Source organism: Silene latifolia, chromosome 4 (genome assembly GCF_048544455.1).
Source record: "Silene latifolia isolate original U9 population chromosome 4, ASM4854445v1, whole genome shotgun sequence".
Taxonomy (NCBI): Eukaryota; Viridiplantae; Streptophyta; class Magnoliopsida; order Caryophyllales; family Caryophyllaceae; genus Silene; species Silene latifolia.
In genome coordinates this window covers 8,781,256-8,798,013 of record NC_133529.1, presented here as the reverse complement: position 1 = coordinate 8,798,013, position 16,758 = coordinate 8,781,256, and the positions used below count along the sequence as shown (strand labels likewise).

The following is a 16,758-nucleotide window of genomic DNA, read 5'->3' as shown; positions in this document are numbered from 1 at the left end:
CATGACCTTAAAAGAGTATCATTGGTGCTCTCTATGCTCTTCTTGTACAATAATATTTAATTACTACGCTATATAAAGTATTTAAAGTACGTTGAAAAAAAAATCATGTTATTTTTTTTAAGCTCTTTTTATATTTAACTAATTCATTGAAATTAACGGGTACAATTATACCACATAATATTGCACAATTAAATTAATATGATGTTGTAACAATAAAATAGTAAAAGCTTATTTAGATGTTCATTTTTTTTGCGAGATAACTTATTTTACAATAAAGTCTTAAAATTAAAATTTAGAATTTACTTTGATGTTCTTTTGTTCTTTAAGTCCTTTAGTTTACTATGAAGTTAATAAGACAAATTTTAATGTTTGTGAGGTAATGGTGTTATTTAGTGCTTTTTTTCCCTTTATTGTTTTTTTTTTTCTTTTGCAATTAAATAACTTGGTGATGTGGAGGTCGGTTGTGTAAATAATTAAAAATGTTGATGTGTCATTAAGATAGGTGGTTGGTTTGTATTATTATTACTAGTATTGGTGCCCGGCTTCGCCCGGGCTACCTTTACTTAACAGTTTTTTTTTCATTAAATAAAATTACTTAAAGTTGCATAACCCATAAATTTATCATTAATATATTTTTCTATGGCATATCCTGAAATTACGATTAAATAAATTTTGAAACAAATTCACTACTCCCGCTATTAATATTTTACTCTTATTAATGGAACAATAGTAATAACATTTCACTACTTGCCCGTAATCATTGTTACTTTCACTACTCCCGCCGTATTTATTGTTACTGTCACTACTGTCGCGTTAATTTTGATAATTCCACTACCCCGGTCGTAATAATTGTTACTTTTACTATTGTCGCATTAATATTGATTATTTCACTACTCCCGTTGTTTCTACCACTTTCACTAATCTCGCTGATAATATTATTACTTTTACTATTCAAATGAGTGATTATATATTTATATAAATATATTACATATATGCATTAAATCAAATCGAAAGAATCGTGCAATATTATATATTATGGAATCTAACTTGAATTATTTATAACCTACTTATATTATATTTTTGTACTTATTTTAAGAAAATTGACCATCTTAATTAATTATTTTATTTTAAGGAAATTGACCATCTTAATCAATTATTTTATTTTAAGGAAATTGACCATGTTTAGGAAAATTACCAAGCTTCTATATAATTTAATTTTAACCCAAACTATATAATATTTGCATTGAGATCCCTTAATCGAGTCCATCACACGGTGCTAGTGATTTAAAACTATATAGTATAATTAATTTGTATAACTTCCTTTAATTACATTGAAGTCACTTGGTTTCTGGAATTAATATATAGTATTGATTGATTGATTGATTGATTGATTGATTGATTGATTGATTGATTGATTGATTGATTGATTATATATATAGATATGTGAAAATTTTTGATTATAGCTAAATTTTGAAGAGTTCGAAAAGAATGACATTCTTTTTCGATTGATAGAATTTGACGAATCTAGCTATGATTTGTATCGTCCGACACAATTTGCTTGTTTGGAAAAGGGACGATCCTGAAGCGAAACGCCAAATTCATGGCTGAGATACTGTGTTATTGTTTTTTGGTTCAATTGTTCAAATGAGCGCACTATTTTACGAGTGAGAATCGAAACCCCAATTTCATGGCGAAGATAAAAAAGCTCTTACCACTTGAGCTACCTTGCCACCCATGAGCACTTAGATCAACTGATAAGAGATTATTCTAGCTTAATCAGAATTCTTATGTTCGACATTCAGAAGTAACGCAACAATGTTAAAATTCATGAAGGAGAGCTTTACCGCCCTAGTGGTTATACCCGGCTCGAATCCGGACTGAACTGGATGATCTAGACAAAAAAAAAAAAAAAAAAAAACTTGAGCTACCTTGCCTAGGGCTGTAAATGAACTGAGCCTGCTCGACAAGCCCTCGGGATCGGCTCGGTCAAAGCTCAGCTCGAGATCGGTCAAACTGAGCTCGAACTCGGGCTCGAACTAAGCTGAGCCCAAACCGAGCCGAGCTTGAGCACACTAAGGCTCGGCTCGAGAGCTCGTTTGAGCTCGTTATTTTTAAAATTACTTAATGTTTTTCAATATATTTACTTAAATTGTATCAATTTTAAAATAAATAAATTAAAATATTAGTTTATAAGATAAAAATACATAATAATTGTTATTATAAGCTAACAAAAAAATAATATTCTCGTTTGAATTTGAATTTTTAAATAAAAAATTACTTTATAATTAAAATAATGCTCAAAAAAATAGTACGCAAACAAAGCTCGGGCTCGGGTTCGGGCTCGTAAAATATTATATGGCCCGTCCCGAACTCGATTTCAAGAAATTTCTGGTTGACTCAACTCGACTTTTACAATATGGTAAAATTTCGATCATCATAGTAGCTCGAGCTCAAATGCTCACTCGTTTACACCCCTAACCTTGCCGTTTCTAACAAATGAGTTGACCATCCTATTTTCTAACAAATGATTCGAGTCATTTGACCATCCCCTTTCTCTCCCTCCATCGAAATTGCTCACTCAGTCTCCACTCTCCACTCTCCACTCTCCACCGTTAGTTTCTGCTACATGCAAGTTTACCATCAAAATCAACATCAATGGAGTTTCAACCTGTCAAGCAAGAATCCACGGAACACTCACCTCGACGACGCCCACCGTCGTCTACACCACGCCCTCCGCCGTCCACGGCGGACGTGATCGATCTCATCGATTCCGACGAAGAAAACGCAGAAACTCCGACGAAAAAACAGAAATTGAACGGAAGTGCTTCGTTTCCGGACTCTTCAATTTTCTTTCCGCCACCGTATTCGGGTGGTTGTAAGTCGTTTTGGAAGGCAGGCGATTATGAAGGTTCTCCTTCTGATGGTGGTTGGGATAATAACACAGGTTTGGGCTTAATTTCTTCGTTTTACTGTTTAATTCTAATTTTCGCAAGCTTTTAGGTTTTTGAGTAATTCTCTGCTGTTCATTTCACAATTTTGTAGTAAAATTGGCACCATACCTAATCAGATACGCAGTAGGTACGCTTATTATGAAAATAGGTACGAAATTAAAGCAACAGACGACAATAACTTAGTGAGAGACGGTTATTGTAGTTGCGAATTACTGGAATTGTAGCTGATAAGGTAGCTGTACTTCCGTAGTAGTGACATTATTAAGGTAACATAGTGAACGGATGTATAAATTAAGTGGCTGCATTAGTCAATTATGTTGAAATTCTGGTAATTTTAGAGTAATTACGCGTTTTATTCTTCGATTCCCTCCTTTTCACTATGATGTTATTGTTGGAATCGGCGGGATATCTAGAGGCGGCATTTTATGGCGGAACAAGTTAGCGTATGGCTCAATTGTTGAGTAATTAGCTATGAAAGTTGATTATTATGTCTAATATAGTTGTTGAGGGTCGTTAGTAGCATTTATAGAGCTTAACTAGTAATTCCGTGATTGCTGAAGTTCATGCAACCATTGGGATAGATAGTGTTACCGGAATTATTAATTGTTTCCAACCTAAGATAGATGTACTCACCTGCATAGTGTAGTGTTACCCCCTAATAATTAGTATGAGTTGGCTTGATAGAATCGGTTGATTGTGTTGGTTTGATAGAACTGGTTGATGTATTTTAGCAATTTAGCCATTTGTAAATTCGTGATAATGATACATCTTAACTGAAGAAAAGGCTTGACATTGTAGGCTTGAGGTCTGACTCCGATAGAAGATCGGATTCCCATAGGTTTGCCGTCCTAGAATCGTGATCTGATTCCTATTACAGCTTTTATTCTAGGTTTGCTTATCCTGAATCCTGATTGCCGATTGTGTTGGAAGCCTGAAGCATCTATTTAAAGGCAAAATATTTCGCCATTAATAATTTCAAATGAGATTGGTGGATAACACCTGGCATACTTTGTTGATATTGTATACAATATCATTTCTCAGGAGGCTTTCGCGAATGGCAGTGAACAGCTATGACACCTTTCACTAAGTCTTCTTTGGTTTGTCAGAGCCGGATTTCTGGGTCATTTCTCTATTTTCAGAAATAATATGATGAACTAATTTGATAATGCTCCTCTGCATTTAAGATTATTTTCTCTGCTCTTGTATGTACTCGTCAATGGGTAACATCAGCCAACTACGACATCTTACATATGATCAATTTGTAGGTGGCATGGACCATGTGAGGGTTCACCCGAAGTTTCTTCATTCTAATGCTACAAGTCATAAGTGGGCTCTTGGAGGTATAAGTCCTCATTCTTTATCCAAACAATCGTTGTTTTACTATAATACACTGGCTCTTGGGTTTGGTCGAACTATTCCGGATCTACTCGAACTAAATCCACTTTTTTTTTTTTTTAAAACCCTTGTTAAAATATTGTACTTGTTCTTTGTACAGCTTTTGCAGAGCTACTGGACAATGCATTGGATGAGGTGCTTAGTCTTGACAGTCATTATCTTGTGTATATTGGTCTAGTAGTTCTATTTGTCTAACTGCTTTTTACATATTAGGTTTGCAATGGAGCAACATTTGTCAACTTAGATGTTCTAATCAACAAAAAAGATGGGAATAGAATGTTGCTGATTGAAGGTACTATTTTACTAAGCATGGCCATAGCTTACATGTGTTGTTTTGTTTTGTTTTATTGGATCTTTTCGTTTAGCCCTTGTGTTTGAGAGACAGTCAAAACTCTTGTGGGAAATCACTGCCCTTGCAGTGGATAGAGCAAGGAAATGACAGCAAAACAATGCTAGGGCAAATAGTTTGTTTTGATAATTCATTTTTCAAGGCTGTTTTCGTTTATTTAGGAGGTAGTTTTTACAAATGAGCCATAATGAAATTGTATAGAATGACTAATCTCTCAATAAAAATAAGCTCAGTCAAGGTTATTGAGCTATTTTGCTTTATTCTATTATATTTCAAAACCTGTGTTACTCCGACTCTCCGACATGATACGTGTCGGAGTGACGGACACCGACACTGACACGCGACACGGCACTTAAACGAAGTGTCAGAGTAACATAGTTCAAAACTAAAGAATAGGAAAATCTTATTAGAAATTTATGGCACATGCATGAACTTGCTTTTCATATTTTGCCCCTTGTATGTTGATTTATTAGAGTGATATCGGTGTGGTTGAACCGTTGAAAGGATGGAGTAACTTCTTTATCCTTTGGCATCTGCAAAGCATTACTTATCATGTAAACTTTTCCTATTTCATTGACTGAGGTGGAATGGAGAATACTAGGGGAAGAGAGTTTGGAGAAGGTGAGAACAAGAGTTAGCTGAAGCGGTAAGAGACTAAGATCTCTCTTACCCCAACTATGAAGTTGGGGGTTCGATTCTCACCCGCGACATTGTGCTCTCATTTGAACCAAAAAAAAGAGAGTTTGGAGAAGATGCAATGCTCAAGTAACAAAGGTAGAACATGAAGCTTCAAGCTTTATACTACAACAAGCACTCATTTTCAAACCTTCGTCAAAACTGATTCCTCGCTCCTTATGTAGTTATTTGAAGCTAAAAGCTTCACGCGATTGGTTTTTCATCACAATCTTCCGTTGCTTTTTGAATCCATGCGTAAAGTTGCGAATAATTTCCACTTTGTCAGCTTACCTCCAACTTCTGTTGGTCTTTTCCAAGAAATATCTTCCTAATATGTGTTGCAGTTATGTTGTCTGTTGTCATTGTTGTGAGCTCTATGTTACAAAACCATAATTGGCTAGATGATATTTTATTGATTATTTCTTCTGATCCAAAACTTGGTGGGATCTGTATAGGTATGATGTATTTTGTGATTCACGTGAGTTTCCTGAGACCATTTTGACTGGATGATTATGATTGCGAGTTTCTTTGTTCTCAATTTGTGTATATTGTATTTTAGGAAGGCTATGGGAACAATGTAAACATCTATTGATCTTGGATTCTCGGATGCTAGAATGAATTTTGAACTCCTAGAACGCGTTCTGACTTCGTTGACATCTTCACTTGCAGATAACGGTGGTGGGATGGACCCTGAAAAGATGCGTCAATGCATGTCACTGGGGTACTCAGCAAAGAGCAAATTAGCAAATACTATTGGACAATGTCAGTGACTTGGGATCCATCTTTTCATCTTATGTTCTTCCATGTATCTGTACACACCTCATCATGCCATTAACTAATTCAGTTCTGTTTATCATAAGATGGCAATGGGTTTAAGACAAGCACTATGCGGCTTGGTGCTGATGTTCTTGTCTTCTCACGCTGCTGCGGAGGAAACGGTAAAAGGTTTGTTTTGTGCTTCAATCTTCACAAGGTTTATGATTCTTTCCCATCTCTCAACCTATGTAAGACACTTTCTGGAGGTGGTTCTTGTTATTCTCTTAGGTAAGGCTGTTAATAGAAGAGTGGTCCTGACCCGAACCACCCGAAACCGACCCGATAGAATCGACCAGATGTTAAACCGATAACCTATAACAAGCTCATTTATCCCAACACAAGGTCCACCCGTACAGACCCATGGCCCGATATTGATGCAACATTATAAATGATCCTATACCGGATTAGCTTAAGAATGGTCCAAATAAGTCCAAGTTGACATTCATCTTAATTGTTCACTTATAAATCTAATATAATTATAAACACACTTATAAGTTAATTAATTAACCTGAAACTATCAATCCAAAATTAAATGTATGTAAGACAAAATTATATTCTATGAGTAGTGTTTTATAATCATAAGATAAAACTATACCGACACCGAGATTTTAAACCATGGTTTCATGTAACTACTTCACCACAGTTACAGGATGCTTTACTTTGGTTATGGTGTTCCATGCTTTGCTTACAACTTCTTCCTAGTCTTTCCTCTATGTGGTGATATCTTTCTTGTGTGATACTTCATATCATTAAAATACTAGTAACACTATTTTGTTTTGGATTTCAGTGTCACCCAAAGTATTGGATTACTGTCCTACACATTTTTGAGGAGTACAAAGAAAGAAGACATAGTGGTTCCCATTGTAATGTCAATTTTTTTACTCATGGTTGATATTCTAATACAGTATGTTCACTTTTTTTTTGTCATACGTTTATGTCATCTTCTTCATAATGAAACAACATATGGGTGAATTGCATATTACTGATTATAGTAGGAATGGGATACACTTTTCTTCTGCATACAATTGCGTAGTAATAGTTCATAATCTGCTGACAGCTGTGTTGAAGACTTGAAGATTTTAATTCGTTTTTGGTTTTTTAAATCAATATATATATATACTTGAAGCTTAGAGAAACATGTTGAAATGTGTCTATGCATCATAAAATTCCTGTTATTGTAAAATGGTTAAAAAATTCCATTTGGTCAGAGTTGTACATTCACCTACTCACAAACTAAGCTGACTAAGTGCTGCTTGTAAAAACATGTAATGGATTATGCGAACAGTAATAGTGAAGGTGCCTAATGAGTACAGCAAGCATTAAAATGTACGAGTATCTTGCTGCATCTGCTTGCAATAAGATATTGAGGAATCAATGCAAACAGATGCACTCCAAGGGGTTATTTTTGGCTCGGTTTTAGTTATTGAAGTGCACTTCAACAACATCGACAAAATTACCCCAGTGCCCCAATGGCTCCCACAAATTGCGGGGTAAGGAGGGGTCGGATGTACGCAGCCTTACCCTTGTGTTAGCTACACAAAGAGGCTGTTTCTGAATTACCCAAGATGAAAATTGCGTCTTGCGGCGATAACTGCATCGAAGGACCGCTACTTCACAAAAGAAAGAAGCACAACCACTTTAGTGCACTTCGTTTGTAGAAAATTTGAACTTTCGTTTGCATCTGTTTGTTAATTGTGTTTAAGCAAATAGATACATTTATGCAATTTTTAAGAAGAGGAGAAGAGTGGTGGTTCGCTTCTGGTTCTTGAAAGGTACAAGGACTAATCCAAGTATTGTGCTTTTGTGGATCAACAGAGCTATTGGACTGCCTAAAATTCGGCTTCATTTTAAATTCTGTTTTCAAATTTAATTTAATTGAGTTCTGTTTGGATGTTTGATAAAGTTGATGCAGCTTGCTTTGGTATGCTCCTTATGTGTTTTTTTCCCTTTTAAATCAAATATGAAGCTTGATTATGAAAGCCGAGAAAAGGACTGGTGCAAAATTGTGCGATCCTCACCTGATGACTGGAATAGAAATGTTGACACGATTATTAACTGGTCACCGTACTCCAGTGAAGCTGAACTTCTCCAACAGGTGATTAATAAACACTATATATCAAGTATATAGGTCTTGGCAAATCGTTTTTTTTTGTTTGTTTGTTGTGATGATTCAATTACTCTATTCTTTCTGTTTCCTTTTTTTTTTTTTTTTTTTTGTATTCATTGGTTTGTCTCTCACGATATTCTAAATGCTGATTCTTGTTACTCGACCCCAAATCAAAGTGATGCTTTATTGTTATTGCTTTTCAAAATCATATGAATGATAAAACATATAATCAGACTTCTGGTTGCGCACGAGTATAGAAAATTATGAATCTATGCACACTTCTCTTACCTAAAATGAAAAAGGCTGTTCAATATTTTAGTTGACATGTGTAGTATTTCAGGTTGGACTATGCTGACTTTCATGTAGTTTAAAAGATTTGATATAGGTAGTTTTGAGATATCTATTTTAAGTATGCGTTGTTACTTTTAGTTGAGAGGTCTAGACTATGAATCAAATCTCTATTTCAAACTAATCTCAAAGTTGGTTGTTTTTGCTTGATTCGCCGTTGCGCTATAAATAAGGCCGATAATGCCTCCAAATATAGATGTTGTCTTAATCTGAAATCTTGTTTTTGGTTACAGTTGTGGTACTTGTTACGACTAATCGTGTTTCGTTGTTGCAACCTTTATTTTATACTGTGGTTGTAACCCTCAAAATCGTTACTCCCTCCATTTCACTATAATCTTCCTGCTTGCAATTTAGGGCTGTTTCAGTAAGATGTCCTCTTTCCCTTTTGACACAAAATGTATGGCTAATATTACCCCATTTCTTACCCCAAACATCCTTCCTTAATTAAGAAACACCTATTCGTTTTATGGCCAAGAATTAATAACAAGGCGTATACGTCACATGCTTCTTATGTTTGCATGCTGTAGGAATATATTTAGTTGTAACCTGAATGGAGTGCAGATTAGATTTCTACTGATGTACATTGAATAAAGTCCTCACAAATTCAATGCTATGTTGTAGCTAACTAGCTACTATTATATCAGTAGTTCATCATGCTTTTCTCACTTAAATGCTTTATAATTTTGGCTTTGAGAAATCTTATATATGTACCTTCTATTGTTGCAGTTTAATATGATGAAAGATCATGGTACACGTATTATTGTATACAATCTTTGGGAGGATGACCAAGGACAGTTGGAATTGGAGTTTGATTCTGATCGACATGTACATATCTTACCTCAATGGCTTTATTATTGAAGTGATATACCTGTTTATTTGCCCTGTTGTGTGCACTGTACTATCTATATATGGTGGTGCGTAATGACAGGATATTCAGCTTAGGGGTGTCAACCGGGATGAGAAGAATATAGAAATGGCGAAGAAGTATCCTAATTCAAGACATTTCTTGACTTATAAGCACTCATTACGGGTAATTAAAGTTGTTACTGACAATCTGACATACACCTTTTTAATTTCTGAACATTTTAAATGCATAGTTTCCCCGAAAATTTTACACTTCGAGAAAAATTACTTCATGATACTGTACAAAGGTGGTTGTAAGGACTTTTCAGGTACTAATAAACTTATTTGAGATAATAATTTCCATAATTACTTCGACTGTGAAGCTTGACCTGATAATTTTTACCTGCTTCATTATTGAGTGACTAATGAGGCATAAATACCTACCCTAGTGGATGCCGGACCCCAGAAATATAACCTTATCATTTACTAGGGCTGTAGACACCATCACATCCATCTATGGCCTATCAGTTTGCCTACCTTTACTGCGTTGAAGAATTTAGAACTTGAAGTCTTATTTTTCTCAACTAAGGCGTCAGGCACTACGGGCAGTGATCTGAAATTAAAAATGAAAAGCACACAGTGTAGTTCGAATTGGACTATGTACATTGGCTCTAATAAAACTTATGCTGGCCTAAGTAGCTCTGCCCGCTCTCTGTCTATGTGTCACATGCTTGTGGAAAGAAAAGCAGTTCTTTCTTCAATACCTTCATGGCTTCATTTTCCTTTCTTGGATAATCTCATCCAAACTTTGTAACATGTTTTTGCCCATGATTTTTGCTTTATACCTCTACTAGTAATGCTCTTATGACTGATTGCGGACTGAGGATAGTATTTCTTTCCACATAATTTCTAACTATGCCTATGCTTTTATTGGCCAGAGTTATGTATCGATTTTGTATCTAAGACTTCCACCCAAATTCCGCATCATCTTACGGGGGAAAGACGTTGAGCACCACAATGTGGTGAATGACATGATGATGACTGAAGAGGTTACATATCGCCCGCAGTCTACTGCTGATGGTGTACCCAAGGATACAAATGTAATGATTAGTGATTTTGTTTTTTAATTTTTTGTTCCCCCCTCTTGTGATCTGGCTTATCTGCAGTTAACTAATTTTTAGTACTGTTCACGCATTTTCGATGTAGATGGTTGCTATTGTTACAATTGGGTTTGTCAAAGATGCAACTGCCCATGTAGATGTTCAAGGATTCAATGTGTACCATAAGAATCGGCTTATCAAGGTTTTTTGCATTACTCCTGTAAACTTGTTTTCTCATTCATATGTTTTTTTTTTTTTTTTTTTTTTTTTTTTTTTTTTTTTTTGTATTTTCATTGTAGAATCATGAAAGTAGGGCAATGTGAATGCATAGGAAATCTCCGCATAGTCACTGCATGCTGTCTTGATCTTGTCAAGGACTACAGTTCTCCCCTTAATAGATATGTCGGCAAGTTCTATGAGTAGTAACTGACTGAAGTCTTTATCGTACGTACCCTTACTCATATGTTATCACACTGTACACGGATATGCTGTTCCCGAATTGACCATGATAAAAGTTGCAACAAGAATTGCATGAAATTACTAATTCACCGTGAAAAAAATATGCTGCTATTATAAGCCATCGTCACCTAGAACCAAAGAATAGAGAGTTTTGGTTTCCACCAGCAATGGATACGCTTTCAATCATATCCCTACAGAATGATAATGGATCATATCCCAATTGAATGATAATGGTTGAGTCCTGTTGACATTTACATGATCTTTTGGTCATTCATTGTAGCTTTAGAAGCAATGTGTCTTATTAGTGAAATGTAATAATGTCTAATATAAACTTTCTGTTTGCGGTTTATTTTGTTGCACCAGCCTTTCTGGAGGGTGTGGAATTCTAGTGGAAGTGAAGGTCGAGGCGCCATAGGTACTTTTCTATTGGTTGTGTCCTGAATTTCAGAGCAAATACTAATGCAGAGTCATGAGCCTTGATATGTGTAACAACAGGTGTACTAGAAGCAAATTTTGTTGAGCCTGCACATGATAAACAGGGTTTTGAGCGCACTACAGTTCTTGCCAGGCTGGAAAACAAACTGTTGCAAATGCAGAAAACGTATTGGTAAATCTTTCTTCCTTGACTCTCCTGTAATAACAATTTTAGTCCTTCCTCTAAAATTTGTAATTGTCCAAGTGTGATGTACTCTAATTGTATTTTATATCTCTTTGTTCAGGTGTACTTACTGTCATAAGATTGGCTATGCACCTAGGCGCAACAAGAAGCAATTAGCATCTGAAGATCAAGGTATCATGAATTGGAATATTGTTTGCTATTTCTGGGTCTAGTTATGTTTTCCCGAGTACATCGTGATTTGAAGAAAAAGCACCGTTATATTTTTTTCGGTGAAGAGAACTTATATATGTCAAGAAGTCGTTTTTAGGTGGTTGGGAACGGAATTTAGGAAAAAAAGAGTCAAGCAATTATGATATACTTCCTCCGTTCCATTGAATTCTTTACGTTTCCTTTATACACGTATATTAATGCTCGTTTGCATGTTTTGAAAGGCCGTGAGAAAATGAGGAGGAAGGTTGTAGCTTTGTTTTTGTGGGTGTGTGTGGGTGGGGGTGGGGGTGGGGGTGAAAAGGTGGTGGAGAGTGGTGTTAGACTGTTGGTTGGATTGTCCCGCTTCAAAGGTACCAAATTGTTGTTGCTCATATTTTTGGGAAATTGAAGGCGGAGAGGGGATTGTTATTCGTTGTTTGTTGCCTTTGTTCACAGGATTCTGTATGTAACACTATTGGGTCTTCAACGAGAGGCTTTGTTAGATCACCTACCCAGAAACGGGGGTCGATGTTCGGCCGACCCTTGTCAAAGTTAAGGGATGAATTCAATAATAGGGCTTCCCGCATTATCTTGTTGTCGGTCGCCTTGCGTGTAATATGTTTCTCGCTATGATTAATAGCCAAAATCGTTGAGCGTGATGTGTTGGTGTGTGCGTGAGACCAACGAACGCTACCTTCCCCGTGAGAGACTCCGGCCTAAGAAGCAAAGATCCCTTGGAGGTTCAAGTTTGGATTACAATGAGAATTGAAAAAGATCATTGAATTAAGTGTAGAGTTGAAAGATGCGTTTAGATGTTCAAATCCTACATAGCGTGATAGCGTGATTTCCTTCTTGTTAGACCGAATTAGACTGAAATGACTTAACTAACTTAAATACTAAAAAATTGACCTCCTTTAACTAATCTACATGGGTCAATAAAAAAAGATGGATTAATCAATCAAAGGTCTTGCGTATGTTCGAGGTAGATGTGCGGACATACAAGGAAAGATCGATTAAAGAATGAGGTGATTAGGGAAAAGGTGAATGTGGCGCCAATAGAGGACAAGATGATGGAAAATCGACTAAGATGGTTTGGCCATGTGAAAAGGAGACCTATGGACGCACCCGTTAGGAGGCGGGAGACTTGGAGAACAGAAAAGGTCCCTAGAGATAGAGGGAGACCCCTAGAGATAGAGGGAGACCGAGACAGACATGGTTGAGAATGATAGAGCACGATATGAGATTTCTGGGGCTTCAGGAGAGTATGGTGACGGAGAGGGCACAATGGAGAGAAAGGCTACATGTGGATTTTTAGTATTTGATGTTTTTTTGCCATATTTAGTGTTTTTATTTAATTTTTAAAAAAATTTATTTGTTCTTCTCTCCTTTATTACACCTTTTTTTTACCAACCACTTTCTTATATATTTTACTTGGTTTACTTTTAAGGCATTCCGGATCCTTAATTCTATTTCCGTTTTCAAATCCTTTTAATCCTTTCTCTTGATTTAAATTTTAAGTTTTTATAAAAGAAATCCGGAATTCGATTTTAAATCCTGTAAGTTTAGCTTGACTTTGTATTACATTTTCGCTCTCCCTTTTGTTTTTCATTTTCCCCTTTTCTATTCACATTTTGAGGTGCGCGTTCACCCAGCGACGGTTCTAAAGGATGATTCATGTGAGCCGACCCCAAATCATTTTGGGATTAAGGCTCTGATGTTGTTGTTGTTGTTGTTGTTGTTGTTGTAGTCAATCAAAGGTCCAACTAATCACCACGGTCTTCAAAGGCATAACCTTACCTTAAGCTTCACTGACTGAAACTCTACTCGTTTTAGGTCGTCATCTTCCACACATCGAAAACTACTAAGGAATAATGTTGTACTAGCATAAGAGTCATAGTGCATTTCAAGTAACGATGACATTCCGACACCCTCAAAAATCTCCCAAGCATACCCAATTCCTCAAAAGTATCCATGTGAACAACCCAAATTTGGTTGAGTAAAGGAGCTTACCATAGAGAAGGACAAAACATTCCTTTCTGCTTCTGATTCGAATTTTATTTCGAAAAACCCTATCACCGGACACCGGTTAAGTTGGGGCTGTGAAGGTTTCCCTAGCTTCCTTTAGCTCCCCTCTTTGATGTCATTGATGAATGAATGGAGAAAACTAACCCGTATTTGCTTCAAAATTTGACACTTGGCAATTACACGGGGACTTATCAGAGTTATCACCCATCTAGCTGGCAAGCCTGACCCGGCCCAAATCAAACCCGACAGGACCCGAAAATGTTGCAACCCAAACACGACCCGATGACGATCTGTAACCCGACTGACCCGACACCGAACTTCAAATCATTTTGGGAATAAGGCTCTAATGTCATTGTATGACTTTCTGCAGAGTCTTCTCCTGAATATACTCCTTATACCCCGCGTGCTAAGAGGAAAGTAAGCACCATGGGTGGTGGGAAGTCCCGTTCTCCAGTAACACCTAAGCAAGGAGGCAAAACAGTAGGAGAGAGTGTCTCCTTGAATGCAAAATACGGAAATGGTCATGCATACCATGCTAAAAATAGAGAATGTTCTGAAGAGCCGCCATCTTCATCGGATGACACTAATTACGAGAACGAGCAGAGAAGGGTGCATAGGAGAAGAGTGACCGAAATCAGTCATCCGAACCCTGGGTTGGATGAGGCAGTGACATCTTGTCCTGTTCAGAAGGCAAGCGGAGGGACACTTAAGGTAGTTTGGATATGGCTGTCTTTTTGTATATATAAGCCTAAGTTATCTGTGAGTGAAACCTGATGTGAATATCTGTTTAATTATTGCTAATGTTTATCTGTTGATGACACTTAGGTTTGAAACATAAACCTTGCTGTATCTTGCAGACTTTATGCATACCACCACCTTTGACTAAGCAATGTCGTTTATTGATGGCAGGGATTAAATGCCGTTTCTGGCGTGGCCTCTTGTGCTCCTGATACGCACGTTTTAGACCACTTGAAAGAAGAGAATCGTCAATTAAAAGAAAGGTTACCATACTGAAACTGAGATGTGTTAATCAACTTGCTAATATACGATTGTAAACACCAAAGCATTATTGCTTTACGGTGTTTTTGATACGACTTATACAGACCAGTGATTTTACCTCTTCAGGTTGGAGAAAAAGGAAGATGGGAGTTCGGGTAAACTACAATGTGAATTACAGCTGGAAAGGGAGAACTGCAAATCACTTGAGCGAGAGGTAGGTTCCATAATGCCCGTCTCTTTAGTTGTGTGGTCCTCTTCTCACTTTAGATCTTTTACTCTCTTCCTTAGTCAAATCTTATGACCATATCTTACATGCTCCGGAGTAGATTTCAGCAAGTTTAGCTAGTAAGCCATTCAGGTGTGGTAGTCATGAATCTCACGACCTTGGTTCAAACCCGTAAATAATAAAACTGCCCTTGTGGCCAGGCTTGATCACAGATCACATATCATATCCGAACACCACTTTTGGGCTATTGTCTGTTTCTGAAAATCAGCAAATTCGCCAAAGTGCTGATATCCAACATTTGATTTCGAAAAAATTAGGACTCACAGGCTGTTATATGGACTACTTCATCCCAGATTCGACTCAGGGATAATGGCAACGTTTACATAGCCTTCCCGTTTGCCTTCCTCTCCTTGGTCGTCTGAATACTGTTATGGTTTTATGAGAGGATAAAGTTGACGAGAGTGGCAGTGTGGTGCTTTTTGGTGCAAAGCGTCCTTAATTTCTCATGGGATATGCTATGCCCTGTAGTTGCAGACTTGCAGTGTCCATAGAAGAAGCAAATGCTACCAAAATTTCAGATCGGACTCAAATATACGGAAAATTGAAAACAGATATCCGTATGTTATCGATCTAATATCCAAAATTTTCAGATTTGGATTTTTGGATTGATCCTTCGGATATTTGGATATTTTGCTCTGCCTCCTACTTGTGGGCTTGCGGCTCTTTTTAACACGGAAAAAATAATCTTGCTCTTAAGTTGCAGTGTCCAATACTTTACCATCTTCTTGAAGTAAAAACCTAGATTTAATTGCCTTTTGTAAAACAGCTTCAAGAAGCATTAGATAGAATTGAGGAACTCAACAAGGAGCAGGAAAGCTTAATTGACATCTTCTCAGAGGAAAGAGACCGACGGAATATTGATGAGGAAAATCTTCGGAAGAGATTAAGGGTCTGTTATTGCACCTTTATTAGATTTCATGGTTCATGTAAACAAAAACGAGTTAGAAGAGTCGCAAAAGTTTGTATGAAACATCCCACATGAATTACCAACATTATGTACGGATTGATTCAACAATTTATATGAGACAGCCTCAGATGTAAAACGACGTAATCTTCACATGATTCTCATTTAATTAAGTAGGATTAATGTTGGTAATACATGTGGGATGTTTCATATAAACTTTTGCGACTCTTCTAACTCGTTTTTGTTTATTTGTTTATTTCATGGCAGGATGCCTCCAATTTAATTGAGCAGCTTCGTGATAGAGTGAGGCTACTTGAAAGCAAACGTTAGTATTCAGGTGGGATATTGGGATGAAGTCTCGTGTTCAAGCTGTACATATGGTCTTACAAGTTACAAGCGCTGTAGCCATGTGGTGAAACCTGGTATGACTTTCTGATGTAATTTACCCGCTACTAGCAGTGTCATTCCTTGTAGGTTTTTGGCATTCACCGCGCATTTGCAAGTGCTTAAATTGTTAGTCATCAAGTTATATATATGTGTAAAATGTAATTATGCCTATGGCCTCTTGTTGAATAGTTGGCGACTTAGCGCACCTCAGTCGTTCACGACTTCATGTGTTCATGTAATGTTAGCGGCCTGTTTCCAAGTACTATCTGGGTAAGGAGTTAGTAAATCATAGTTCTGTAGTTAGAC

The 16,758-nt window shown here is 36.8% G+C and overlaps 1 protein-coding gene across 2 annotated transcripts; it reads left to right on the top strand.

Moving 5' to 3' along the window:
• Positions 1-2,503: 2,503 nt before the first annotated feature.
• Positions 2,504-16,758, top strand: LOC141652823 (protein MICRORCHIDIA 7-like). Of its 2 annotated transcripts, XM_074460427.1 has the most exons (20): positions 2,504-2,944; positions 4,217-4,291; positions 4,447-4,481; positions 4,560-4,638; positions 6,040-6,132; positions 6,231-6,315; positions 6,974-7,049; positions 8,153-8,281; positions 9,368-9,466; positions 9,570-9,671; positions 10,423-10,584; positions 10,691-10,786; positions 11,407-11,458; positions 11,539-11,650; positions 11,763-11,833; positions 14,247-14,587; positions 14,786-14,877; positions 15,002-15,089; positions 15,928-16,050; positions 16,333-16,758. In XM_074460427.1, exons 1-20 carry the CDS (start codon positions 2,656-2,658, stop codon positions 16,393-16,395), a joined length of 2,262 nt encoding a protein of 753 aa, XP_074316528.1. In that variant the 5' UTR covers positions 2,504-2,655; the 3' UTR covers positions 16,396-16,758. The 2 variants fall into 2 exon arrangements, with proteins under 2 accessions (XP_074316528.1, XP_074316529.1); XM_074460428.1 differs by lacking the exons at positions 2,504-2,944; positions 4,217-4,291; positions 4,447-4,481; positions 4,560-4,638 and adding an exon at positions 5,339-5,469.